General features: G+C 53.5%; 1 protein-coding gene and 2 long non-coding RNA genes across 15 annotated transcripts in view; 1 reads left to right on the forward strand and 2 right to left on the reverse strand.

Annotated features, from left to right (window-relative positions):
- The window catches only part of FLOT2 (flotillin 2), a 38,750-nt gene extending 13,249 nt beyond the window's left edge, over positions 1–25,501 (forward strand). For 2 of the 9 annotated variants that reach the window (XM_081338071.1, XM_081338073.1), the window contains 8 exons: positions 15,808–15,931; positions 17,332–17,450; positions 18,561–18,674; positions 18,754–18,873; positions 20,062–20,276; positions 22,023–22,206; positions 24,915–25,064; positions 25,289–25,501. In XM_081338071.1, coding sequence (XP_081194197.1) covers positions 15,817–15,931; positions 17,332–17,450; positions 18,561–18,674; positions 18,754–18,873; positions 20,062–20,276; positions 22,023–22,206; positions 24,915–25,064; positions 25,289–25,327 — 1,056 coding nt within the window. In that variant the 5' untranslated portion in view covers positions 15,808–15,816 and the 3' untranslated portion in view covers positions 25,328–25,501. Of the gene's footprint in view, positions 1–9,614; positions 10,061–10,325; positions 10,748–12,687; positions 12,779–15,807; positions 15,932–17,331; positions 17,451–18,560; positions 18,675–18,753; positions 18,874–20,061; positions 20,277–22,022; positions 22,207–24,914; positions 25,065–25,288 lie in introns of those variants that run through there. The other 7 variants (XM_081338074.1, XM_081338070.1, XM_081338067.1 and 4 more) reach the window with 7 other exon arrangements.
- LOC308674268 lies at positions 5–10,749 on the reverse strand. 2 transcript variants are annotated; one of them, XR_014027844.1, is made up of 4 exons: positions 10,611–10,749; positions 9,370–9,607; positions 4,578–4,680; positions 5–182 (listed from the first exon to the last, which is right to left on the reverse strand). It is a non-coding gene; the product is annotated as an uncharacterized lncRNA (long non-coding RNA). The 2 variants fall into 2 exon arrangements; XR_014027845.1 differs by lacking the exon at positions 5–182 and having other exon boundaries at positions 3,308–4,680.
- A 1,058-nt stretch (positions 25,502–26,559) lies between the features above and the next one.
- Positions 26,560–27,188, reverse strand: part of LOC308674247 — a 32,541-nt gene continuing 31,912 nt past the window's right edge. For all 4 annotated transcript variants that reach the window (XR_014027836.1, XR_014027837.1, XR_014027838.1 and 1 more), the window contains one exon: positions 26,560–27,137. This is a non-coding gene — a long non-coding RNA (uncharacterized lncRNA). The remainder of the gene's footprint in view (positions 27,138–27,188) is intronic.

Raw genomic sequence — 27,188 nt, forward strand, 5'->3', positions numbered from 1 at the left:
ACCCTCCTTCCCGTCCCCCTAGATGTGGCATGCCTTTGTTGTGACTTGTGGAGGGGGGGGGCGTGTTGTAGTCCTGTAGGCACAAGGAGTACCTTGGCAGGTTGCCTGCTGCCTCTCGGGGCCGGTCCTGAACCCCTGCATCCCTTGGCTTTCTCCCTTCGTGGGCTGCCTCCAACTTCACCCTGGGGAGAGAACGGAGGCACGGAGCCGTTAATGGGGGAGGGGGAGAAGAGGCAGGACCCTTTCAGAGTTCCCCCAGCTGGCTGATCCTTTTCTCCTGTAGGGACCCTCCAGAAATGGGGTGCGGACCACGGAGTCACTCCACCTGCAGGCAGGGGCCAAATCTCCGGGCCAGGCCCAGGGTCACACGTCCACCCTGTCCGTAGACGAGGAAGGGCTTCCAGGCAGTCTGGGTGCCGGGACCCCTTCCGGGGCAGTGTCCGCTTCCTGCTTTCTGGGCAGGGGGGGCCGGCGGGAAAATGGGAAAAACGTTCCCCCCCCCCAAAGTCACATCTGCCTGCTTCTAAAACAGCACGATTTTTAAATTGCCGCGTTTGAGGCACATACAGTTAGTCCTCAGCTTGCAGTCCTTCACTTAGTGACCTTTCAAAGTTACAACAGCCCCAGAGAAAGGTAACTTAGGGCCGGTCCTCACACTTTCCTGCTTGAGCAGCGGGCTGGACTAGAAGACCTCCGCAGTCCCTTTCCGGCTCCATACCGTTCTAATCCTTGCAGCATCACACGATCAGAACTTTGGGCATTTGCAGCCGATGTGTATTTATGACGATTGTCGCCGCCTTGGGGGGGGGTGTCTCGTGAGCGCCACTGGTCACCTTCCCCAGCTGGCTTCCGACCAGCAGACTCAATAGGGCGAGCCAGATTCGTTTAATGACGGTGTGGTTCCTTTAGCAACCGCAGTGATTCCCTTAAGAGAGGTGGCAGTGAAGATCGTAAAATGGGGCAAGACTCGCTTTGCAGGGGAAATGGCGGTCCCGGTTTTGGCTGTAAGTCGGGGACTGCCTATAATTCAAATTATAATCAGTTTTGAGGGCCACTTTTAATACTTCTTCCCTGGAGAGCTTTCCTCAGAGTTGAGATACAGTCCCAAAACCCCCTAAAAGAAGCCTTGCTGCGAAGAAAACAATTCCTCGGTCCAGCCGTGGAATCTTCTGGCAGCTTTGCCAGCGGTGGTGGATCTAAGCAACACCCCTGCTGGCTGTTCCAATCCTGGTTGTGATGAAAAAGGATCTTTGTAGCTCAGAGTTGAACTGCGGGGTCCTTGGTGCTTTGCTTGCAGGTGTTTCATGACCAAACTAGAATAGAGTATTTTTATTTTTATTCTTTTTATTTTAATTCCATTTATATCCCGCCCTTCTCCGAAGACTCAGGGCGGCTTACAAGCTTAGCAGTAGCCTTCATTCTATGTATATGCCTGCTTATTAGGGCTTTCACACACACACCCCAAGCGGCATTATTACAAAGTCAGCTTAATTGCACCCAACAATCTGGGTCCTCATTTTACCTACCTCAGAAGGATGGAAGGCTGAGTCAACCTTGAGCCTGGTGGGACGCGAACCTGCACTAATTGCAGGCAGCTGGTGTTACTTAAGGGGGCATTAGCCCACTGCTCCACCAAGGCAGAGTAGAGCTGGAAGGGACCTAGAGGTCTTCTAGTCCAGCCCCCTGCTCAAACTAGGTACCATCATCCGTGCTATGTGTCCAACTCGGGAGGCGGGGGTGCAGTGCTCACCTCCCTTTCTTAGCTGAGGGAGCCAGCGTTGTCCGAAGACAATTTCCGTGGCCAGCGTGACCGTACGTCGAGGCGCACAAGATGCTGTTGCTTTCCCACTATTTATCCACTTGCATTTGAATGCTTTGCTGGCTGGGCAGGAGCTGGAGCAAGAAACGGCAGCTCGCCCCATCGTGTGGCACTCAGGTCTTGAACCCTGGCTGTGCAGCTTTGCAGCTGACAAGCTCAGCATCTTTAACCGCTGAGCCGTCGTGCCCTCTTAGGGTTAACATGGTGTTCTGCTCATAGGGTTAAATAACAGCACGAGGGGCCTCGGGGGGGGGGTCTTCTAGTCCAAAGGTCACCAACCTGCACCGCAAATGAGGCGGGGCTAGCGCCCGCGTGATTCTAGCCCTGCCCCATTCTTGCCTGGCACAGTGCCTTGTTTCTGCGCCCTGCGGTGCGGCAGTGCCCCATTTTTGTGCCCTGTGGTGTGGCAGCGCCCTGTTTTTGTGCCCCGCGGTGCAGTGGTGGCCCATTTCTGTGCCCCATGGTGTGGTGGCACCCAGTTTGCACCTTGCAGCATGGCGGTGACCCGCTTTTGCACCCCGCGGTGCGGCAGTGCCCCATTTTTGCGCCCCGAGGCGTGGCATCCTGTTTTTGCACCTTCCGGCCGTGGGGCTAGCACAAATGAGCTGTGACCCACAGGTTGGGGACCCCTGTTCTGGTCCCACCCTCTGCTCAAGCAGAAGACCCTCTACCATTTCAGACAAATGGCTGCCCAGCCTTTTCTCAAAAAGGGTAAAGTAGGGTTAAAAGTGAGAAACCTATAGGCGGGCCAAGAAGCAACAGTGAGAACTGGACACGGAACCACTGATTGGTTCAAAATTGGGAAAGGAGTCCGGCAAGGCTGTATACTGTCGCCCTGCCTATTTAACTTATATGCAGAGCACATCATGAGAAAGGCAGGGCTAGATGAATCAAAAGTTGGAATTAAGATTGCCGGAGGAAATATCAACAACCTAAGATATGCAGATGATACCACTCTAATGGCAGAAAGTGAAGAGGAACTAAAGAGCCTCTTGTTGCGGGTGAAGAAGGAGAGTGCAAAAGTTGGGCTGAAACTTAACATTAAGAAAACCAAGATCATGGCATCCGGCCCTCTCAATTCCTGGCAAATAGATGGGGAAGAAATGGAGGTAGTGACAGATTTTGTTTTCCTGGGCTCCAAGATCATTGCAGATGGGGACTGTAGCCAAGAAATTAAAAGACGCTTGCTCCTGGGGAGGAAAGCCATGGCAAATCTAGACAGCACACTAAAAAGCAGAGACATCACCCTGTCAACAAAAGTGCGTATAGTCAAGGCTATGGTCTTCCCAGTTGCAATGTATGGCAGTGAAAGCTGGACCATAAGAAAGGCTGAGCGCCAAAGAATTGAGGCCTTTGAGCTATGGTGCTGGAGAAGACTCCTGCGAGTCCCTTGGACTGCAAGGCGATCAAACCGGTCAGTCCTACAGGAGATCCACCCTGACTGCTCTTTAGAAGGCCAGATCCTGAAGCTGAAACTCAAATGCTTTGGCCACCTAACGAGAAGGAAGGACTCACTGGAGAAGAGCCTAATGCTGGGAAAGGTGGAGGGCAAGAGAAGAAGGGGACGACAGAGAAGGAGGTGGCTGGATGGAGTCACTGAAGCAGGAGGCCTGAGCTTAAATGGACTCCAGAAGATGGTAGAGGACAGGAAGGCCTGGAGGAACGTTGTCCGTGGGGTCGCGATGGGTCGCACATGACTTCGCAGCTAACAACAACAGGGTTAAAAGTACAAAGAGGAAAACTGGGGTTTAGGAAGGGTGATCCCTGCTCACTCCCAGCACTGATGACATTAGCTAGTTGGGTCCTGGAAGGTCTGCAGAAAACCACCCAGCTCAGAGAGCACCCAGGGACCCCATAATTTTGTTTGATTTGGACAGCACCCCAAACTGAACAACCAAATAAATCCTGGTTGTCTGCCCGCTGCCATCTTTGTCCAGCCCTGGATTGGTAAAATCCTCCCTGCTCCTAGAAAGAGTAGGCTGGCCCCTGGTGCAGGGATAGGCAACCTTGGCTCTTTTATGACTTGTGGACTTCAACTCCCACAATTCTTGAGCCAACTATGCTGAGGGTAAAGGGAGAGGTTTCCAACCTGAGCCATGCTGGCTCAGGAATTCTGGGAGTTGAAGTCTACCAGTCATGAATGGGGCCATAGTTCCCCCTTGCTGGCTCAGGAATTCTGGGAGTTGAAGTCCACCAGTCATGAATGGGGCCATAGTTCCCCCTTGCTGGCTCAGGAATTCTGGGAGTTGAAGTCCAGAATTGGCAAACCCTGGGCTAGTGCAAACCAGGTCCAATTTGTTCCCTGGGTTCAGCCTCAGAACAGCCACCCATTGATAGGAACCCCGAACCAGTAGGCGCAAACTTCCCCTTAATCTTCTGAACCCCAAAACTGAAGCTCTTTGGACATCAATATGATATTTGTAGTCCACCCAGAGCTACTCTCCCGAGGCAGATCTCTGGTTAAGAAATATGAAATACCGCTAGTCCTCGAACGTACGACCGCAGTTGAGCCCAGAATTTCTATTGCTGAACGAGATAGCTGTTAAGTGAGTTCTGCCCCGTTTTCCGACCTTTCTCGCCACAGTTGTTAAGCGAATCCCTGCCGTTGTTAAGTGAGTCACATGGTCGTTAAGCGAATCCGGTTCCCCCCCATTGACTTTTCTGGTCAGAAGGTTGCAAAAGGGGAATCACATGACCCCGGGACACCGTGACCGTCATAAATAACGAGTCAGTTGCCAAGTGTCCGAATTTTGATCACCTGACCTCCGAGGATGCTGCGACGGTCATTAAGAGCGAAAAACAGTCAAGGTCCTTTCGTGTAACTTTGAACAGTCACTAAACGGTTGTAAGTCAAGGACTGCCTGTAGAAATAAATATAAATAAGTAAATAAATCAGGATGACTTCGGCCTCCATTGTTAACACAGGAAGTTTACTTATAATTTCATTTTAGTGAAGTGTAAGAAAACAAACCATACAGTAAGGGATAATACAGTAAGAAACACCATACGTTGGTGGGGATTCAAATAAGCTAAATGCCAGAGGAAAACAAACAATTTAGGGGGGGAAATCCATATATATTGATAAAGCATTAATTTGCCTCCGAACATTATTAAATGTAGATCATGTAAAAATCCATTTCTCCATACTCTCCTTGGTAGTAGAAGCTAGACTAGGGGTATTTGGCCTCTTTAAGACTTGTAGAGTTCAGTTCCCAGAATTCCCCGCCCAGCCAGCTTTAAGAGGGGTGGACTTCCATTCCCAGAATTCCCAGCCAGCCTGCTTTAAGAGGGGTGGGTTTCATTTCCCAGAATTCCCAGCCAGCCTGCTTTAATATTGGTGGAATTCCATTCCCAGAATTCCCCAGCCTGCATGCTTTAAGATGGGTGGACTTCAACTCCCAGAATCCCCACCTAGCATGGCTGGCTAGGGAATTCTGGGAGTCGAAGTCCACAAGTCTTAAAGGGGCCAAGCTTGGACACCCCTGGTCTAGGTATGTATTGGTTTATATTCTGCATTTCTAGACCATCCATCTCCCTCAAAAAGAGAGCAGACACTTCAAAAACTAATAGTGTAAAGAACGCATCTCTTGAATCCATTCCTTAAAATCAGGAGTTTACGCTTCTGCTCATCCATGTAAAACAGGGGTCTTCCAACTCGGCCCTTGGATGACTCGTGGACTTCAACTCCCAGAATTCCTCAGCCCAGGCATGCATGCTTGGGCTGAGGAATTCTGGGAGTTGAAGTCCACGAGTCATCCAAGGGCCGAGTTGGAAGAGCCCTGAGGTAAAATAACGACCCTTTCCCGAGTCCCAGGCTCAACGCAGCCGGATTGGTTCTTAAAATGCGAAAATTCCATATTTTAGGAGTCCTAATTCAACTTCACAGCTGTCTTTTTTTAATTACCACTTTTTCCCCAAGAGAGCGTTAACTTTTCACACTGTAACTTCAAACCGAAAGGCTGCTGTGAGCAGGCGTGACCAAACCACGTGAGTTTAAGAACACACACACACACACACACACACACACACACCCAGGCTGTGGCCACGCCGGAAATCTTTTAAAACATCCCAGTAAAACACGCAAGTATGTTTTTGGAGGGTGAATATGCTCCATTCTTAGAACATGACAGGTGCATTTTGCATTTATTTTTTTTATTTTTTTAGAAGCTTGGAGACGCCGATTGCCCAAATCTGGATATTCCCATTTCTTCATTCTGGTTTTTTTTTCCTTTTGCATTTGCTGATGCTAACTTTCACCTTGTTTTTAACCCCAGAAGTTAAAAGTGCCTCAGCTTTTGTTGTTGTTGTTTTTTGTCCCACCACACAACCAACCCGTGAGCAAGGCTGCTTCTCCGGTTGTGTATGTGTTGCTCTCCAGAGCCAGTAGGGGGCGCTTGGGGCTTCTGATGGGAAGGATTGCCTTCTGCAGCTAATGAATGGGCATCCAGTGGCTTGGCGCCAGCCCAGATGGGAACCTTCCTTCCTTCCTTCCTTCCTTCCTTCCTTCCTTCCTTCCTTCCTTCCTTCCTTCCTTCCTTCCTTCCTTCCTTCCTTCCTCTACCTTCCTCTCCTTCCTTCCTTCCTTCCTTCCTTCCTCCCTCCCTCCCTGCCTCCCTCTCCTTCCTTCCTCCCTCTCTCTCTCTCTCCCATCTCTTCCTCCTTCCCTCCCTCCCTCCTCTGCTCTTTCTTCCCCTCCCTCCCTCTCTTTTTTCCCTCCCTCTGTCCTTTCTTCCTTGCCTCCCTCCCTCTCCTTCCTTTTTTCCTTCCCTCTTCCCTCCCTCCCTCCTCTATCCTTTCTCGCTCCCTCGCTCTCCCTTCCTCCCTCCCTCCCTCCCTCCTTCCTTCCTTCTCCCCCTCCCTCGCTGTGTGTCTTCTGTGCAGCCTCTAACACCCCCTTTTTGTGATGGTGCTGTTGTTCTTGCTGTGTGAGGCACCCTGGGCGGTGGGCGAGGCTTTGCAGCACAGGATGGTGTGGGCGGGCGGGCGGGGTCTCCTCTCCCTTCTGCTTGTACTAACACAGAAAAAGACGAGGCTCTGGGTTTACCCGGGGAAGACCCAAAGATGGGGGGGAGTCCTCCTCTGGGCTGGGGTGGGGTGGAAGCTGGGCTGCCCCACGGAGGGCCAGGAGCGAGGGGGTGGCCCTGAAAGCTCCCTTCGAAATTTCTAGGGCCCCCTTTGCAGGTCCCCAAAGTCGGCACCAGGTCCCCATTTGGAAAGCCTTTGGAGCACGGGGGGAGGGCTCTGTTTCAAAGTCCTCGCAGCCCCCACCAGGCCCCCTTTTACAGAGGGACAGCAGATCCCCCCCCTCCCTTCCCCTTCCCTTCCTGCTCTGGGGGAACCGGGGCAGAAGAAGGGGCCGCTGCGCAGACAGAATTTCCCCTCTGCTCCACCTGGGAAAGGGGAGGGGGGGCAGCAGGAAGGGAAGGGTCCCCCCTTCACCTTGGGACGGCTTGCCAGCCTGAAGGCCCCTGGGTGGTGGCCTCCAGCCTCTGCCTCTCCCAGGAGTGGGGAGAGATGGAGGGGGGGGCTGGGGGGTGGTCACTCCTGGCTCTTCCTTCCTTCCCGGGCATCCTCCGTGCAAGAGAGGCCACCAGCCCGGTGAAAGCAGGTGCAATTAATTGGAGCTTTTTCAGGAGGCAACTGGACTTCCTTGTTTTTCCTTTGAAGACCTTTCGCTTCTCATCCCAGAGGCTTCTTCCACTCTGACTGAATGGTGGGGAATGGGAGGATTCCTATTGCAACGGCCTGCGCCCGTCTCCGACAGAGAAGGGACCCAGGGCAGAAAACATCCTGCAGCCAAGAAGCCCCCAGACCCATTTGCACCGCTCAGGTGACCCTGAGGACACAGGCAAACCTCCAAGTGGCCTCAACGACTCTCCAAAAGGAGGCAAATGACCAGCCTTCTGCAAGGAGTATAAATCCTTCTGTTCCCCACCATCCAGCCAGAGCCGAAGAAGCTCCTGGGATGAGAAGCGAAAGGTCTTCAAAGGAAAAACAAGAAACTCCAGTTGCCTCCTGAAAAAAGCACCTTTGGGACGACCATGGCCTCTCCGCAAAATGAGCTGGAGCAGTTAGCCAGTGGAACGACTTGCCACCCGAAATTGTGGGTGCTCCATCGCTGGAGGTTTGCAAGAAGAGACTGGACAGCCATTTGTCCGGAATGGTGTAGGATAAAGAGTGTCCAGCCTAGGGAACTTTTAAGGCATGTGGACTTCAACTCCCAGGAATCCCGGGAGTTGAAGTCCACAAATCTTAAAAAGTTTCAAGCTTGTCCATCCCTGGCATTGGGTCTTCTGCTTGAGCAGGGGGTCGGACTAGAACAGGGGTCCCCCAACCCCACTCTGTGGATTGGTACCGGTTTGTTTTTCAGAAACAAACAAAGCCCCATCCGTGAGATGCAGGCAGCACACAAAACCACGCACCCTCCAGTCCGTGGAAAAAAAACCTCTACACAGAACCAGTGGTCCCTGGTGCCCAAAAGATTGGGGACCTCTGGACTAGACTAGAGGACCTCCAGGGTCCCTTTGCGAGCAGAAAAGAGGCTGTGCAGAACCGCAGCAGACTTCAGCTCCCTCTTCTACCAGGCCCCTAAGAAAGTCAAGTCAACCAGCTGCCCCCGTTAGCTCCATATTTGGATCAGCCTGCTGGCCCAAAATTTAGTGGGGCTTGAGCCCCCCCCTCTCCCCAGCTTCCCATCCACGGCTCAGCCTGCTGGGTTTCACTGCAACGGGCAAGCAGAAGCACCCCTGGACAGGAGGCGGAGAAAGCGGGCCCCAAATACCAGAGTTGGACGGAACCTGTGAGGTCCTCTAGTCCAACCCCCTGCTCAGGCAGGAGACCCTAATATTATTTCAGACAAGTGGATCTCCAGTCTCCTCTTAAAGACCTCCAGGGATCAACTGACTGATTGATTGATTAACAGAATAACAGAGTTGGAAGGGATCCAGGAATCATCATCATCATCCATCGAAACTGCGCGATTATGGATGAAACGTGTAACAGTGCTACCTATTGTCGTCGGGGCACCGGGAGCTATGTCCAAAAACTTTGCAAAACACATCAAGAAATTGCAGCTTCCTGCCATAACTCCAGCAAAGCTACAAAAAACTGTGCTACTCGGAACATCTTACGTTTTAAGGAGATACCTGGTTGAGACGTAGGATGCTGGCAGCAACCCGTGCCAACCATCAGCGCCAGTCCGTTTGAATGTTCAGCTGACTGAGTTTCATGTTTTATGAATAAAAGCATAATAATAATAATAATAATCATCATCATCTGAAGCACCACTTGAACACCATCATTGGCATTGACAAATTCGCCATTAGTCAGTTGCAAAAGGCAGCCTTACTAGGAACTGCTTCCATCCTGCCACGAGATCTGTAATACCATCAAACATCCACATCTGCCTATCCCAGGTCCTTGGGAAGGACTCGATAGGTAGACAAAAACGCCATATCCAGTCAACATCTGGCTGACTGTGCGATGATCAATAACAACAACAATAATAGTAGTACTAATAGTAATAATAATAATATAAAGCTGGAAGGGACCTTAGAGGTCTTCTAGCCCAACCCTCTGCTCAGGCAGGAGACCCTAGACCGTGTCACGCAAATGGCTGTCCAGTCTCTTCTCGAAAGCCTCTCCAGCGATGGAGCATCCACAATTTCTGGTGGCAAGTCGTTCCACTGACCCATTGCTCCAGTTGTCAGGAAATTCCTCCTTAGTTCTGGGTTGCTTCTCTCCTGGATGAGTTTCGGTCCGTCCGTTGCCACCCGTTACATCAGATGCCTGGAAAGAGAAATCAAAGCAGTCTCTGGGGGAAAGGCAGCAATGGGGTGCTCCCACCAAGGGCTCAGGTCCTATCAGGACTTTCTGCACCCCAATACTGCCCCCCTCCTGGGTGTAGGACCCCAAGAGGGGGGCGATCCATCTGCCCGGACCCTGCTGGAAAAGGCTGATCTCCCCCATGTGTCGGAGCGCCCACCCACCCACAAAGCCAAGCTTCCTGCCCTCAATAACGCCCACTTCCCCCCTCTCCTCCCCCCCCACAGACACACAAAGCCCGTCTTTTCTCTCGGCGAGGGGCTTCTGTTGCTCTCTGGTAACCGCCTTGTGTGTTTGGTGTCCCACCCTTATTTATCGCTGCTCAGACTGTCTTTGGAAGTCATGACCATCCTATGTCGCTGTGAGAATATTGAGACGTCGGAGGGGGTGCCACTGTACGTAACTGGGGTCGCTCAGGTAATAACCGTCCCGCTTTCACACGTCTGCCTAACCCCTCTCCATCTTGCCTCCTGTCCTACGCAGCACAGCAGCAGCAGCAGCGGCAAAGCAGACCGGGACCCCCTCCGGCCCGTTTTTCCTCCGGCGGGCCCTTCCTGGCACCCACTCCTCTTTCCCTCTCCCTCTCTCCCCCTCCCCCTCCCTCTCTCTCTCTCTCCTTGGCTCCCCCCCACTTCTCTCCCTGGCTCTGGCTACCTGCTCGTGCCCTCCATGGTAATCCAGAGGGGCGCATGGGGAAGGCTCTGTGGCACTTGCTCACCCTGGACGGCGCTTCGCAAACTTTACACAGCACCACCCGGCCAAGGGGTCAAAGAACTGTCGGGGGGGGGCAGCTGAGCACCGGGGCAAACCGTTCCACCCCATGCTAGGTCTCTCTTGCCCAAGGAGACCCCCGCCAACCTGGGGTAGGCGTGAGCCATTAATTGTCCCAAGGAGACACCTGAGAAAGTGGGATTGTTGTAGAGACAGCAGAGCCAATGGGGCTGAGGTTGCGCACAGACATGGGTACCTTGCCAAAAGAAAAAGAAAAAAAAAGACTTCCGGTTTGCCGCGCAGCCACCATGGGTGCTCAGAAGACGAGTCTCGTCTTCCCCGTCCAGTTTTGCATCACTGGGGGACCCTGAAAAAGAAAGAAAAAAGATACAGGTAATCCACAAACGAGCCCCAAACCTCCGTGGCTAAGCGAGATGGTTGTTAAGTAAGTCTTGCCCCCTTTAATGACCTTTCTTGTCACATTTGTTAAGTTGCGAAGCTAGTGACACAGCTGTGAGGCGAATCCAGCTTCCCCCATGGGCTTTGCTTGTTGCAAGGTCGCCAAAGGGGAATCACGTGACCCTGGGATGCTGCAACTGTCGTAAATATGAGTCAGTTGCCACAGCGTCTGAATTTTGATAACGTGACCACATGGGGATGCTGCAATGATGAAGAAAAGGTCACAAGTCCCTTTTTTCTATTGGGACTTCGGTCACTAAGTGAACTGTCATTAGTCAAGGACGTATAGAAATTGGGAAAAAAACCCAATTGTTTTCAAGATAAAAGCGATCCGTGCAGGCCGGATAGGAAGAGCCAAAGGGCCAGATGTGGCCCGAGGTCTGTAAAAACACCCAGGTCTGACCTGGGACATCTGTTGGTCTCGATCTCCACACCAGAAAGTCACCTGCTTTAAAAAAACAAAAGACCCTCCATCAAAAAAGAAGTTAAGCTTCAAATCCATTATTGCCATCCTCTGGACATTTTAACCAGATAACCCTGCTTTAGTCTGAGAATGGAATAGAAATTAAATAGAAATTAAAGAATAGAATAGAATAGAATAGAATAGAATAGAATAGAATAGAATAGAATAGAATAGAATAGAATAGAATAGAATAGAATTATGGGATGGAATAGAATAGAATATAGAATAGAATTATGGGATGAGATGGAATAGAATAGAAGAATAGAAAGAATTATAGGATGGAATAGAATAGGAAATAGAATGGAATGGAATGGAATGGAATAGAATAGAAAAAAATAGAATAGAACTGGAAGGGACCTTGGAGGTCTTCTAGTCCAGCCCCCTGCTTGAGCAGGAGAACCTATACCATCTCAGACAAGTGATTGTCCAGCCTCTTCTTAAAAACCTCCAGTGACGGGAGCGCCCGCGATTTCTGGAGGCAAGCGCTCAGGGGAAGGGTCGGAGGGCCAGCAATGTAGGGCAGCCCCTTCCCTAGAGGAAACCAGGGTTTGTTCTGGTCTCGAGACAAGAAACAGCCCCCTCTGAAGCCGGTGGTCTTAGCAGCCAGTCTCTGCTGCTGGTCAGTTCTGAAGACCAGCTTAGCCCGGGTCACGGAAGAAGGAGATAATAGGTTTGCCATTCACTTGAAGGTTTTGTTAAGGCAAGCATTCTCCAAACGAGCAATGTGAAGGTAGGCGGACTTCAGCTTCCAGAGTTCCCCAGGAACCTACACACACCCTGGGGAATTCTGGGAGTTGAAGTCCATACTCTTTAACATTGCTGAAGATGAAAAACGATAGGAATCTCGGGGCTAATAAAAGAAGCCACTATCAGACTGCAGATACTCTTACAGGTCAGGCACATTCACACATGGCTTGCCAGGTTATTTACTGTCTTTATTTAAAAACGCGGGGGGGGGGGTGTCCCTCCTTAATTTTCAAGGCCAGGGAAGGGTCCCCACCCGTGGATCTTGTGACACTAGGGCTGAAGCTAGCCAGGAACTCTTGGCGTCTTTGGGGCTGTCCGTCCTTCAGCCTCCGGACCTCCAGCCAACTCCCTCGGGGGGGGGCTTGCAAGGGGGGAGAACACACCGTAGGTCCCGCAAGTCAGACCTTCCTGTGCCCCCCCCCACCATTCCCAGCCCCAGCAGCATCTCACAATCCCCTTGATGAGCGGAAAGCTACTCCCACAAAACTCACCTTTTGGGGGGGGGTTGGGAGGCTAAAGGAAACCGGCAGTCCGGTCACACACACGCACCCCAAATGCGTTACCTTGGAGCCTCTGAGCAGGTGTGTCCCCCCCCTCCCAGCGAAGAAGGGGAGAGCCGGGCCAGCCACCTGGAAACGCGCCAATATTTTACGTCTTTTGGCAGGATTTCCCTAGAGATAATGACGTTACAGCCCAGGTGCGAGGACGTAGAGACGGCGGAGGGGGTAGCTTTAACTGTCACAGGTGTGGCCCAGGTACGGTACCTCCGGCGGCTCTTTTGAGGAATGCATGTGTGCGGTCTAACCTTCCCTCCTGCCGGCCAGGAGGCCGGCGCTCACCCAGACGGAGGGGGCCTCTCTTTCGCCAAAGCTGGGGACGGGGGCTTCTTCACTCCCCCCCCCGCCGCCGCCACCACCGCCAGCCTGCACTCTGCACAGCGGCCACCTTTCGGGTGGGAAGCCCGGCTGCTGCTGCTGCTTCTTCTCACTTGGTCGCTAAACGGGTGCTTCCCTCCTCCACACGTCACGGAGAGCCTGCCAGGGGAAATCTGCCTTGCCGGATTTCGAGACGGGTCGTGGGGCTGGCCCCACAGAGGTTCTCCTCTGCTCCGGTTTTCCGTTTGGTGTCTTCCAGCGTTTGGCTCAGGGTTAGGACGGATGTGGAGCCGGGAGCCGTTTGTCAGCAATGCTGCCGGGGGGGGGGTCTCTTTCGCACCGGTAGAAGAGCATCTTTGTAGCTCAGGGTTGAAACGTGGGGTCCTCGGTGCTCTCTGAGCTTGGCGGGTTTCTTGGAGACGTTGCATGACCCAACTAGGGAATGTCAACAGTGCTGGAAGGAAGAGTTTTCGTTTTATAGAGAGGAACACACGCACACACACCTTTCTAGCACTGATGACGTTCCCTAGTTGGGTCATGAAACGTCTGCAAGAAAAGTACCAAGCTCAGAGAGCACCAAGGACCCCATAGTCTTCCTCCTTCTCCTCCTCTCCAAAACCCCCACTCTCATCTAGCACTGATGATGTTCCCTAGCTGGGTCATGAAACGTCTGCAAAGAAACCCACCCAGCTCAGAGGGCACCAAGGACCCCACAGTTCTCCTCTTGTTCTTCCTCCTCCTCCTCCTCCTAGCACTGATGATGTTCCCTAGTTCGGTCATGAAACGTCTGCAAGGAAAACCCCCCAGCTCAGAGGGCATCCCAGGCTTCATCCCTGAGCTACAAATATTCTATCCAAACCACCTATGTTATTTCTACAAAGACCAAACCTCACTCCCTTCCAGCACTGATGACATTACCTAGTTGGGTAATGAAAGGTCTGCAATGAAGCTCAGAGGGCACCACGCATCCCAATTATTTCCAGGTATCCAGGTTGTCCTCAAGCTTACGACCGCAGAATTAAAAGTCGCTAAGCGAGCCATTTTAGGGAGTCTCGGCTGATTTTGCGACCTTTTTTTCGGCCATGGTTGTTAAGGCCCTCAGTGTGGTTGTGAAGGGCGTTGCACAGCCACTAAGCATTTGCCCAGAATGAGCTAGGACAAGTGTCTCCAACCATGGGCCGCTTTAAGAGTCGTGGGCCTCAACTCCCAGAATTCCCCAGCCAGCTAAGCTGGGAGTTGAGGTCCACGACTCTTAAAGCGGCCCATGGTTGGAGACCCCTGATGTACAAGGTCTCCTGCCACCGGCAGGGGGTTAGACTAGAAGACCTCCAAGGTCCCTTCGAACCCTACAATTCCGTGTTCTAAATCCGGCTTTGGATTTGGCTTGTTGAAAAGCCGCAAATTTTAAACATCTCACCTCCCCAGCAGGCTGCCACCATTTTAAGTGTCTTGTTTGCCGAATGCCCAAATTTTGGATCACGTGACCCTGGGGACTGCTGCAACAGTTGTAAGTGCCTTTTTCCCGCCCTCCCAGTGCCAACGGTCAGTAAACAAATGGTCGTAAGTTGAGGACTGCCTGCTTTTAGGACATTATTAAAAAAAACCAAGCCAGATGAAAATAAAAGTAAGCCAGCTAAGTGGGGGGGGGACCCTGTAAAAATCAAGAGGGGCTTCGGAATTTAGGAATTTTTTACTTCCCATTGACCTGCTCCACCCTCTTTCCCTCCCCCAGACCCATTTACTGACCCTTCTTCCTTGCACAGTTTTAACAGAGCCTGTCTGCTGGATTCCTTTCCTTACCTGGATCCCAAAATACACTTGGGATCACAAGGGAGCCCAAAGCTCCTGTCACTAAACGAAACGGACGTTAAGCGAGTTTTGCTCCATTTTACGACCTTTCTCGCCACTCTTGTTAAGCGAATCACTGCAATTCTTACGGTTGTTAAGGGAATCGGGCTCCCGCCCATTGACGCTATAACCGTCCCAAATGTGAGTCAGTGGCCAAGTGTCTGAATTTCAACCGCGCGACCCTGGGCCTTCTGCAGTGCTCGAAAGTGTGAAAAACGGTCACTTTTTTCCCAGTGCCGAGCGGTCACTAAACAAGCTCTTGTAAGTCAAGGACAACCTCTTTCTACCTCTTGGCTGTGTTTGCATCCACTGCAAAATAATCTTGGGGTCCTGAAATGGGGGGGCTGGGTGGGGTAAGGGGGCAAGTGGGAGCTATGGAGGAAGAGAGGTATAAAAAAATGCTGACCATAGAATTTGGGGCTGATTCCTGCCTGGTCCAGTTCAGCTTTTTTCAATCTTGCCCGCTTGGAGACGAGTGGACTTCAACTCCCAGAATTCCCCAGCTAACAGGAAACCGGGAAGCCAGCCAGCTGGAGCATTGTGGGAGTTGAAGTCCACCCTCTCCAAGTGCCCAAAGAAACACAGATTTAAAATCTGCAACAGGCCACAAGTCTGGGTGTGTGTGTGGGGGGGTGGGCAGTATAGAATGACCCCTCAATTCAAATAGCTGTCCTGGCTGGGGAATTCTGGGAGTTGAAGTCCGCCTACCTTGAACTTTTCTTTAGGTTGAAAAATACTTGTCTAATGAACTGGAAGCCTCGCCTTTTGTGGGGGCCCAGAGACCCTTTTTAAGGCGGAGACCCCTTGAACTTAGCCGCATACAAGACTCTAAAGGAGGTTTAACCCGGGTCCACCGTTTCCGTGTCTACACCGGAGGTCAACCGTTTCTCCTTGGGTTGTTCTCCTGATCGGTCCCCCCTACTGGAAGCTCTTAAAAGCGGGGAGGGGGGTTGGCTCTGGGGGTTCCCAGCCCAACCAAGCTGGGGCGATCCTAGAAGCCAAGCGAGCCCTTGGTCTTCTGCGGACTCCCCACCCCCACGCTGACCCCTTTTGCCCCGCAGGTGAAGATCATGACTGAGAAGGAACTCCTGGCTGTGGCTTGCGAGCAGTTTTTGGGGAAAAACGTCCAGGACATCAAGAACGTGGTCCTGCAGACACTGGAGGGACACCTTCGCTCCATCCTGGGTGCGTATCGGCCGGAGGGAAGAAGGCCTACGTGGGTCAGAAGGAAATGGAGTAGCTTGCAAGGCGGCTTAACCGGACCACACACTTCCCGCTGGCTTTGAGGCTGAGCGGCCAGGCCAGGCCAGGCCAGGCAACTTAGGATGATGCATCTCTGCGGAGTGTTGCCCCAAAGATGTTTTTTTTTCCCAAAAGGCACTTGGAATCTTGGGTTGTTTTCCTTTGAAAACATTTTGTTTCTCATAGTACTTAGCTCAGTAGTAGCAACTGTGAGAGGGACCTCGGAGTCCTAGTGGACCATCCCTTAAACAGGAGCCAGCCCTGTGCGGCAGCTGCCGAAAAATGCCAACACAGTGCTAGGATGCATCGACAGAGGGAGAGAATCCAGATCACGTGAAGCGTTAATACCGCTTTACAAGGCCTTGGCAAGGCCGCACTTGGAATACGGCATCCCGTTTTTGGTCGCCACGGTGTCAAAAAGATGTTGAGACTCTGGAAAGAGTGCAGAGAAGAGCAACAAAGAGGATTAGAGGGGTGGAAGCTCAAAAGATATAAAGAACGGTTGCTGGAATTGGGTCTGTCTAGTAGTTTAATGAAGAGAAGGACCAGGGGGGACATGATAGCAGCCTTCCAGTATCTCAGGGGCTGCCCCAAAGAAGAGGGAGTCAAGCTATTGTCCAAAGCGCCTGAAGCAACGGATGGAAACTAAACCAGGAGAGAAGCAACCTAGAACTAAGGAGAAATTTTTCTGACAGAACAATTAATCAGTGGAATAACTTTCCTCCAGAAGCTGTGAATGCTTCAACAACGGGTGTGAAATAGTCTGGGGTTTCCTGCCTGAGTAGGGGGTGGACTAGAAGACCTCCAAGGTCCCTCCCAACTCTCTTATTCTGCTTGTCAGAAGTTTGCAAAAGGGGATGATGTGACTTCAGGACACTGCAACCGTCCTAAATACATGCCAGTCGCCGGGTGCCCGAATTTGGATCACGTGACCCCGGGGATGCTGCAACGGTCGTATGTGTGCAAAACCGGTCATAAGTCCCTTTTTTCAGGGCTGTTTTAACTGAACAGTCATTAAATAAAGGCTTGTAAGTTGAGGATGGCCTGTAACTGCCTGCAAACCCACGCATGGAATGCTTTGAGCAGGGGTCCACAAACTGCCCACTTTAAGGCTGGTGGATTTCAACTCCCAGAATTCCTCAGTCCACACACAGTGGCTGAGGGATTCTGGGAGTTGGTCCACATATGGTGCCTGAGGAATTCTGGGAGTTGAAGTCCACCAGTCTTAAAGTGGCCAAGTTTGAAGACCCCTGCCCTTGAGTGTTGCTCCCCTCCATCCTCTGTGTGTGTGTGTGTGTGTGTGTGTTTGTTTCCTTCCTCCACCCATTCTCTCTGCCTTGCAGGCACTCTGACCGTCGAGCAGATTTATCAGGACCGAGACCAGTTTGCGAAGCTGGTGCGAGAGGTGGCGGCGCCAGACGTGGGCAGGATGGGCATCGAGATCCTCAGCTTCACGATCAAGGTGCGAGGGGCTCGGGCCAGGCTCCGCCTTTGGGCAGGCGCTCTGGCGGAAGCCAGCGAGGAGGGGGATTCCCGGAAGGGAGGAAGGGGGTGCCTCCCTGGTAGCTTCTGTGAGAGAAAGAGGGTGGAAACAGCTCCTCCCCAATAGCTCCCAGAGGGTGCTGTAGAGGCAGAGTCGAGTCTTCACGCTGGCAAGATTCTGTCCAGAGGCGTGAAAACGCTAAAGAATCACCACCTGCCATTGTTGGTTTGGGCCTGATGTATGGTGACTGAGGGATTCTGGTAGTTGAAGTCCACACATGGTGGCTGAGGGATTCTGGAAGCTGAAGTCCACACACGGTGGCTGAGGGATTCTGGAAGTTGATCCACACATGGTGACTGAGGGATTCCGGGAGTTGAAGTCCACACACGGTGACTGAGGGATTCTGGAAGTTGAAGTCCACACACGGTGGCTGAGGGAATTCTGGGAGTTGAAGTCCACAAACGGTGACTAAGGGATTCTGGGAGTTGAAGTCCACACACGGTGAAGTCCACACACAGTGGCTGAGGGAATTCTGGGAGTTGAAGTCCACACACAGTGGCTGAGGGATTCTGGGAGTTGGTCCACACATGGTGCCTGAGGGATTCTGGGAGTTGAAGTCCACACACAGTGGCTGAGGGAATTCTGGGAGTTGAAGTCAACACACAGTGGCTGAGGGATTCTGGGAGTTGGTCCACACACGGTGCCTGAGGGATACTGGGAATTGAAGTCCACAAACGGTGACTGAGGGATTCTGGGAGTTGAAGTCCACACACGGTGAAGTCCACACACAGTGGCTGAGGGATTCTGGGAGTTGGTCCACACATGGTGCCTGAGGGATACTGGGAATTGAAGTCCACAAAAGGTGACTGAGGGATTCTGGGAGTTGAAGTCCACACACGGTGAAGTCCACACATGGTGGCTGAGGGAATTCTGTGAGTTGGAAGTCCACACAGGGTGGCTGAGGGATTCTGGGAGTTGAAGTCCCAATTCAAGGGGACTGTGAAATCTGCCAGTGAGACATTTTGCAGGCTCCTGAGCAGGATCCGGCCCAGAGCTCCCCTCGAACCCTCTTCATTCCTTCTCCTGCAGGACGTCTATGACAAAGTCAGCTACCTGAGCTCACTGGGAAAAACCCAAATCGCCGTGGTCCAGCGAGACGCCGACATCGGCGTGGCCGAGGCCGAGCGAGATGCCGGCATCCGGGTAGGTGGAGCGAGCGAACCCCCCCTGGCTGGCTCGCCCTCTTCTCTGGGGGACCGTGCTGAGCTTTTTGTCACCGCAGGAGGCCGAGTGCAAGAAGGAGACGCTGGACGTGAAGTTCATGGCGGACACCAAGGTGGCCGACTCCAAGAGGGCCTTTGAAATGCAAAAGGCTGCCTTTACTCAGGAGATCAACATGAAGGTGAGTTGGGGAGGGGAGAGATTGAAGCCGCGGAAGGAAAACGGGTTGAAAGCTCGTGGCCGGAAGCCCCGAGGACCTTCGCTGAAAGCTCTCTTTACGCTTAGAGGCCAGCAGGAGAGAAGATCTGTAGCCCAGGCCTGGACCGTGGGGTCCCTGGCACTCTCCAAAGCTGGCTTGTTTCCTTGCAGACATTTCATGACCCAAACAAACTTTTTGTTTCCCTTTTGCTTCTTTTGAATGGAATTAAATGTTACGTATGAAGGCAGAGTGAGCGCCTGTTACTCGTCCCAGCTTCTGCCAACCTAGCAGTTCGAAAGCACGTAAAAATGCAAGTAGAAAAATAAAGGTAACAGCGTTCCGTGCGCCTTTGGCGTCTAGTCATGCCGGCCACATGACCACGGAGACGTCCTCGGACAAGCGCTGGCTCTTCGGCTTTGAAACGGAGATGAGCACCGGCCCCTAGAGTCGGAAACGACTAGCACGCATGTTGGGGGGAACCTTTACCTTTACCTTTATGAAGGCGAATGTTGTATTAGATGTTGTTTCTCTCAGCACGCCTATTAATAGCTGATTTCTCTGGGTGCCAAGCTTCCAGGAATTCTCTCGCAGTCCCTTAATTAAGGAACTGCCAAAAAAAAACAGCACTCCCACCCACACGGACAGGGCAAGACCCTGGTGTATAAACATACAGCAGACCTTACTCCCTTCTAGCCCTGATGATGTTCCCTAGTTGGGTCATGAAACGTCTGCAAGGAAACCCACCAAGCTCAGAGAGCACCAAGGACCCCACAGTTCTCCTCCTCCTCCTCCTCCTCCTCCTCCTCCCTTCTAGCACTGAAGACGTTCCCTAGTTGGGTCATGAAAGGTCTGCAAGGAAACCCACCAAGCTCAGAGAGCACCAAGGACCCCACAGTTCTTCTCCTCCTCCTCCTCCTCCTCCTCCTCCTCCTCCTCCTCCTCCTCCTCCTCCTCCTCCCTTCTAGCACTGAAGACGTTCCCTAGTTGGGTCATGAAAGGTCTGCAAGGAAACCACCTAGCTCAGAGGGTACCCAGGACCCCACAGAGAAATGTTGGGAAGTTGCCCCTTCCACACACACACACACACACACACACACGCCCGCACAGGGCAAGCCTTTGCCTTCCACAGCGGCTCTTCCCTGGCTCTGACCTCCTCCTCTCCCCGGACAGTCGGCCCAGGCCCAGCTGGCCTACGAGCTGCAGGGCGCCAAGGAGCAGCAGAAAATCCGCCAGGAGGAGATCGAGATCGAGGTGATCCAGCGCAGGAGGCAGATCGACGTGGAGGAGAAGGAGATCCTGCGGATGGACAAGGAGCTGATCGCCACCGTCCGGCTGCCGGCCGAAGCCGAGGCCCACCGCATGCGGGAGATCGCCGAGGGGGAGAAGTGAGAGCGGGGCGGGGGAATGAGGCTGCCCCCCAGCCTTGCTTGAATCACCCCAAATCTCCCCAGGACCCTCGAGGAGCGACCCCCGTTGGGTGGAGGGGGGCGGGTTTCCCAGGGCTGCCTTCTGCAACATCCTGTCCAGATCCGCCAGATCCCTTTGGATATCCTGAGAAGCCCTCCCAAAAGGCCAGTTGCAGGCAGTCCCCAACTTAACGACAGTCTGTTTAGTGACCGTTCAAGGTTAGTTACCACGGTGCTTTTTAAAAAAAAAAACCCGAAAAAAAACGCCTTACGGACATTTTTTTAGCCTTAACGGCCCTGCGATCACGCAGTCCAAATTCAGGCGCTCGGCAGCCGATTCATATTTATGACCGGGGGGGTCACGTGATCCCCTTTTCCAACCTTCCTACAAGGAAAGTCAGCGGGGGAAGCCAGATCCGCTTAAAGGCTGCAACGATTCCCTTGAGGACGGTGGCAAAACAAGGTTGTAAAGTGAAGCACAATTCACTTTAACAGCTGCCTCGCTTAGCGATGAAAGTTTTGGGCTTAGCTACGGTCGTTAACCTGCAAGCTGATATCAAGTCTCCCCTTGATCTGCATGAGAAGGCCAAGATGTCCCAGGCCCCCTAACGAGTGCCCATCTCTCTTTTTTTTTTTTTGTTTATTTATTTATTTATTTGATAAAACACCAAGAGAAAAAAATAGAAATAAGGGACTATTAGTAGGGGAAGAGGGACACGGTGGCTCAGTGGGTTAAGGACGCTGAGCTTGTCGATCAGAAGGTCGGCAGTTTGGCGGGTCGAATCCCGAGTGCCGCGTAGCAGAGTGAGCGCCTGTTACTCGTCCCAGCTTCTGCCAACCTAGCAGTTCAAAAGCGTGTAAAAATGCGAGTAGAAAAATAGGGACCACTACGGTGGGAAGGTAACAGCGTTCCGTGCGCCTTTGGCGTCTAGTCATGCCGGCCACATGACCACGGAGACGTCCTCGGACAAGCGCTGGCTCTTCGGCTTTGAAACGGAGATGAGCACCGGCCCCTAGAGTCGGAGACGACTAGCACGCGTGTGCGGGGGGAACCTTTACCTTTTAATCCAGGAGGAAACACAGTAAACAGTGGTCCATATTAAATGGTGGTTTATCTTACACTATCTACAATATCGTACACCAAGAGAAAGGAAAAGGCACTGACTTCCGACTTTTTTAGCACAGTACAAGATAAAAACACTCCAGCCTCAACTTTTTGCTTTTACACATCAATTTATAACTAGCCATTTCTATCAGAGCCCACCTTATCTGATCAACAAAACCAGAGTGAAATCTTCCGTTTTGTTTTCCATCACAGGGACAAAATCCAGAAGTTGACATCCGAGTAAAAAATGAACATTTAAACACATTCTCCTCTTTGAATAAATGGATCGGCTTAACCCTTCCTGCTTTTATCACAAGATTTACTGCATTCTTTTCAGATTCTTTGACCTTACAGGGCAAAATGCTCTTTCTTTTTCTTCACCCTTTTTAAAAAAGGCTAAACTTTTCTTTATAAAGACATTTCTGCAGTCAAAAGCTTCCTAATGCCTGGGCGCTCCCCTCGTCGCCGGAGGCCTTTCAGAGGAGACCGGACAGTCCCTTCTCTGAGACGGCAGAGGTTCTCCTGCCCCGGGTGGGGGGGGAGGGGCTGGACTAGAGGACCTCCCAGGTCCCTTCCAGATTCTGTTCTATTCTAAAGGCCCGTCTCTCCCTCTCCCTAAGGGTGAAGCAGGTGAAGATTGCCCAGGCCGAAGGAGAGAAGATCCGTAAGATCGGCGAGGCCGAGGCCCTGGTGATTGAGGCCATCGGCAAGGCGGAGGCCGAGAAGATGAAGCTGAAGGCCGAGGCCTACCAGCAATACGGGGAGGCAGCCAAGATGGCGCTGGTGCTGAACGCCCTGCCCCACGTGAGTGCCCGGCTTGGCTTGGGGGGGGGAGGGTTAAGGTCCCCCTTTCCCTCCCTCCCAGCCGTCCTGTGGAGCTGCTGAGCATCTCCGTGCAAAGAAGGATGGGGGGGGACATGACAGCAGACTCCCTGCTGTAGAAAGAGAAGGGGGTCAAGCTGTTCTCCAAAGCGCCTGAAGGCAGGAGAAGAAGCAACTTGGGAGGGAAACTATTCAAGGAGAGAAGCAACCTGGAACTAAGGAGAAGAGGGAGGGAAGAAAGAGGGAGGGAGGGAGGAAAGAGGGAGAGATGGGGCAGGGAAGGAAGGAAGGAAGGAAGGAAGGAAGGAAGGAAGGAAGGAAGGGAACGGAGGGAGAGAGGGAGGAAGGAAGGAAGGGAACGGAGGGAGAGAGGGAGGAAGGAAGGAAGGAAGGAAGGAAGGAAGGGAACGGAGGGAGAGAGGAAGGAAGGAAGGAAGGAAACGGAGGGAGGAAGGGAAGGAAGGAAGGAAGGAAGGAAGGAAGGAAGGAAGCTAACTCACCAAGGAGAGAAGCAACCTGGAATTTATTTATTTTATTTTTTTATTTTAATAATATTTCTATACCGCCCTTCTCCCGCAGGACTCAGGGCGGTGAACAGGGCAAGAATAAAAATACAAATTACAAAAGTTAAAACTAAATTAAATAAATGCCCACATACTAAAATAGATATTTAAAACCTAATAAATAGCCCCCGATCCCCCCATCAGGCCAGGCCAGCTTGTTCAAAAAAGTATGTTTTTAGCTCGCGGCGAAAGGAGCGAAGGTCGGGCGCCGTCCGGAGCTCAACCGGGAGCTGATTCCATAGCTCCGGGGCGCCCACAGAGAAGGATCTCCCCCTGGGGGCCACCAGTCGACATTCTCTGACCGGTGGCACCCTGAGGAGGCCCTCTCTGTGGGAACGCACAGGGCGGAGGGAAGTCGATGCCGGCAGCAGGTGTTCCCTCAGGTACTCCGGCCCCCTGCCATGGAGGGCTTTGAATACCATTACTAATACCTTGAATCTCACCCGGAAGGCAACCGGTAACCAATGCAGCTCACGGAGCAGAGGTGTAACGTGGGAGTATCGGGAGACTCCCAACACAACTCTCGCGGCTGCATTCTGTACCAGTTGGAGCTTCCGGGTGGTCCTCAAGGGCAGCCCCATGTAGAGAGCGTTGCAGTAGTCCAGACGAGAGGACACGAGCGCATGAGTGACCGTGCACAAATCATCCCGGCTAAGATAGGGCCGCAACTGGCGCACCAGGCGAACCTGGGCGAAAGCCCCCCTAGTCACAGCTCCTATATGGTCTTCCAGGGTGAGCCGTGAATCTAGGAGGACTCCCAAGTTGCGAGCCCTATCTACGGGGGGTAATAATTCACCCCCCATAGTAAGAGGTGGAATGTCCGAATAAACCCGGGATGAAGGTATGCAAAGCCACTCGGTCTTGTCAGGGTTGAGTTGAAGTCTGTTCCTCCCCATCCAGACCCGAACCGCCTCCAGGCAACGGGACATCACGTTGAGGGCATCACTGGGGTGGTTTGGGGTCGAAAGGAAAAGCTGGGTATCATCAGCATACTGATGATACCCAACTCCAAAACCACGAATGATCTCACCCAGCGGTTTCATATAGATGTTGAACAGGAGAGGCGAGAGGACCGACCCCTGAGGAACTCCACAAATGAGAGACCTCGCGGTCGACCTCTGCCCTCCTGCCAACACCGACTGCGAACGTCCCTGGAGATAGGAGGAGAACCACTGTAAAACCGTGCCTCCCACTCCCAATCCCCTGAGACGCCGCAGCAAGATACCATGGTCGATGGTATCGAAAGCCGCTGAGAGGTCTAACAGGACCAGAACAGAGGAATGCCCCCTGTCCCGAGCCCTCCAGAGATCATTCACCAGCGCGACCAATGCCGTCTCCGTGCTGTACCCGGGCCTGAAACCCGATTGGTACGGGTCCAGATAATCCGCTTCATCCAGGACCAGAGGGAGCTGATGTGCCACCACACTCTCAACAACCTTCGCAAGAAAGCGAAGGTTGGAGACCGGACGAAAGTTGTTCAATACAGCTGGGTCCAAGACAGGCTTCTTGAGGAGAGGCCTCACCACCGCCTCTTTCAAGACGGCAGGGAAGTTACCCTCACTCAGAGAAGCCGATATAACTGCCTGGAACCAGCTGCGTGTCCTCTCCCGGGCTGCATAGACCAGCCAGGAAGGGCACGGGTCCAATAAACATGTGGTGGTGCTCAGCCTCCCCATGATCCTGTCCACTTCCTCCGGAGTCACAGAATCAAACTCCTCCCAGGAGAAACTTCCTGACAGTGAGGACAATTAACCAGTGGAACAACCTGCCTCCAGAAGTTGTAACTGCTCCAACACTGGAGGTTTTCAAGAAGAGACTGGGCAGCCATTTGTCTGGAATGGTCTAGGATCTCCTGCCTGAGCAGGGGGGTGGGCTAGATGACCTCCAAGGTCCCTTCCAGCTCTCTTAATTCTGTTAAGAGAGATCCAAAGTAGAACCAAGGAGGAATTTCCTGACAGCGAGGACGGTTCACCAGGAGTTGTGGCTGCTCCATCCCTGGAGGCCTTTAAGAGGAGGGGGGGCACCCCTTCGTCTGGGATGGTCTAGGGTCTTCGGCTTCAGCGGAGGGGTGGACTAGAAGGCCTCCGAGGTCCCTTCCAGCTCTCTCAGCCTGCTGTCCCTCCGCAGATCGCGGCCAAGGTCTCGGCTCCCCTGTCCAAGGTGGGCGAGATCGTCATCCTCAGCGGAGAGAACAACAAGGTGACCTCGGAGGTGAACCGGCTCTTGGCTGAGATCCCGGCCTCTGTGCATGCCCTCACCGGAGTCGACCTGGCCAAGGTGAGCCGGGCAGCTGCGCCTCCTCGCACTCATCCCCTCGGCCGGGGGATGCAGGAGCGTGGTTTCTGGAGGCGGGGTCCCGCCTGAGCTCTCGGGGAGGGGGGCTGCTCTCCATCCACAGAGGAGAGAGGCAGGGTGATGCAGGTGGGGTCCCAGGACCTGGAGCCCCCCCCACTTTTTTATGGTTGTGTTCAACGCCCCCCCCCGCTGCTTTTCTCCTGCAGATCCCCCTGATCCAGAAGGCCACCGGCGTGCAAGCCTGAGTCTCCGCCGGCTGAGGAAGACCACCCCTCCCATTATGCACTTCCCACCCGCTGCTGTCCTGTCATTCAGCAGGGGAGGGGGGGAAGCCCCTCTCAGTGGGTGCCTTAATTGTGGGAGGAGCACGGCCGCCCCCCCCAACGGTCCTTGCATTTCTAAGAGAATTTGTCTCCCGAGTCGTTTCTCTGCTCTGTGTCGTGCTAGCCAAACACCTCCCAGCCTCCTGCTCAGCCCCCACCTCCAATTTCGTGCCTTGACTGCCTGCACCCGCCACCCCCACCCCACGCAGACCGTTGCTTGCCTAGAAGGAGGGCCTCACCCGAGCGATCGGATATGGGCCTGACCCCCACAGCCACCACCCACCCCTTCACACACTCACACCTGGAAGCCTCTGGCCTCCCATCATCCTCTCTGTCCCTCTGGTGGGTGGGCTGCCTCGGAGCCCCCGACCGAAGGGTCTGCCCTGGTGCCCAGAAAACGGAGACGGTGGGCCGGGGCAGTATTTAGACGGACAGCTTTGGCTGTGGGTCCCATAGGCCCCGAGCTCGTGTCCCCCCCCCACCCCTTTTGCCTGGTCTTTTTGCCGGTCTGTTGCCTCCTCCTAGCGGGGGTCTGGGCCTCCCAGAGCCCACCCCTCACCAGCCGTCCGCAGCATGGCCCGTGTCCAGTGGGACTGCCTCCCCTTCGGCCCACCTGCCCCGCAAAAGTGCCTGATCGGTCAGTCTGGCTCACAGACGTTGCATGCTGCCATCCCCCTCCCTCCTCCTCCTCTGCGTGCCTCGGAAGCCCTGGAAGGGTGGGCTGAGGGGGGCTGAAGACCCCCCTCCAGGTTGTGCCCAGCTCCTCCAGGCCATACCCCTTCCTCACCAGCGCTAGTTTTTATCCGGGCAGCTTCCGGGGGTCCCCTTTGACCCAGAGGGCCAGCAGCCAAGGAATCCCGGTGGTCTCTCCCCCCCCCCCCCGACAGCCCACCCCTTCCTCTTGGCCTGCTTTCGGGGGCCTCCAATTTGGGTCAACACCCCCCCCCCCTGAGAAAGGTCAGGCCTCCATGCTGAGGCCGGAGGGCACCTGTCCCTGGTGTTGCCTACCTCCGAGGGCCCAAACTGGCTGGCCGGCTTCACCCGTCCCCTCCAGCGCCTGAAAGGGGTTTGCCGCCTGCGGAAGAAGGAATCCAGCCTGTTTCTAATTTGGGGGCAGCTCTGCCCCCCACCCTCCACTGCCAAGGCAGGGAGAGAACTGGGGCACCCTGGATTTTTGGGGTTGCGCCGCCCACGCTGTGAATGCGGGTCCTTGGAAGGGTTAGTGCCAGGGATGGGGGGAGGAACAGGACGCCGTGAGGCTGGAGTCCATTTTGAAAGGCTGACGTCTTTGTGGGGGCAGCTGGCTCAGCCGAGTCCTTCCCTGCCCCACTGCTCCTTCTGCAGCCCCTGGGCCAGCCCCCTCCCCACAGAAACTGCCTGCTCCGCCCCCCTCCCTGCTTGGGCGTGGTGCATGGCTGCTGCCCTGGCCAGACGTGGCCAGGAACTCTCATTTAGCCAAATGTGAAATTATAATGGACAATAAAGTTGTGACCTTGCTAAAGGACCCTGCTCCTGGTCTTGACTCTGAGGAGGGGGCTTCTGGCAGGAACACAGGGAGGGTCTGAGGGCCGCCACCTCCTCCTGGCTGGCCAAAGACCCCCCTTGTCCTTAGAGACTCTCCGCCATCCAGGCCATGGTCGTCCCAAAGGTGCTTTTCCAGGAGGCACCTGGACTTTCTTGTTTTCCTTTGAAGACATTTCGCTTCTCATCCAAGGGGCTTCTTCGGCTCTGGCTGGAGGGTGGGGGAACGGAAAGATTTATACTCCTTGCAGAGGGCTGGTCA

Source organism: Vipera berus (genome assembly GCF_964194415.1).
Source record: "Vipera berus genome assembly, chromosome: 1".
Classification (NCBI taxonomy): Eukaryota; Metazoa; Chordata; class Lepidosauria; order Squamata; family Viperidae; genus Vipera; species Vipera berus.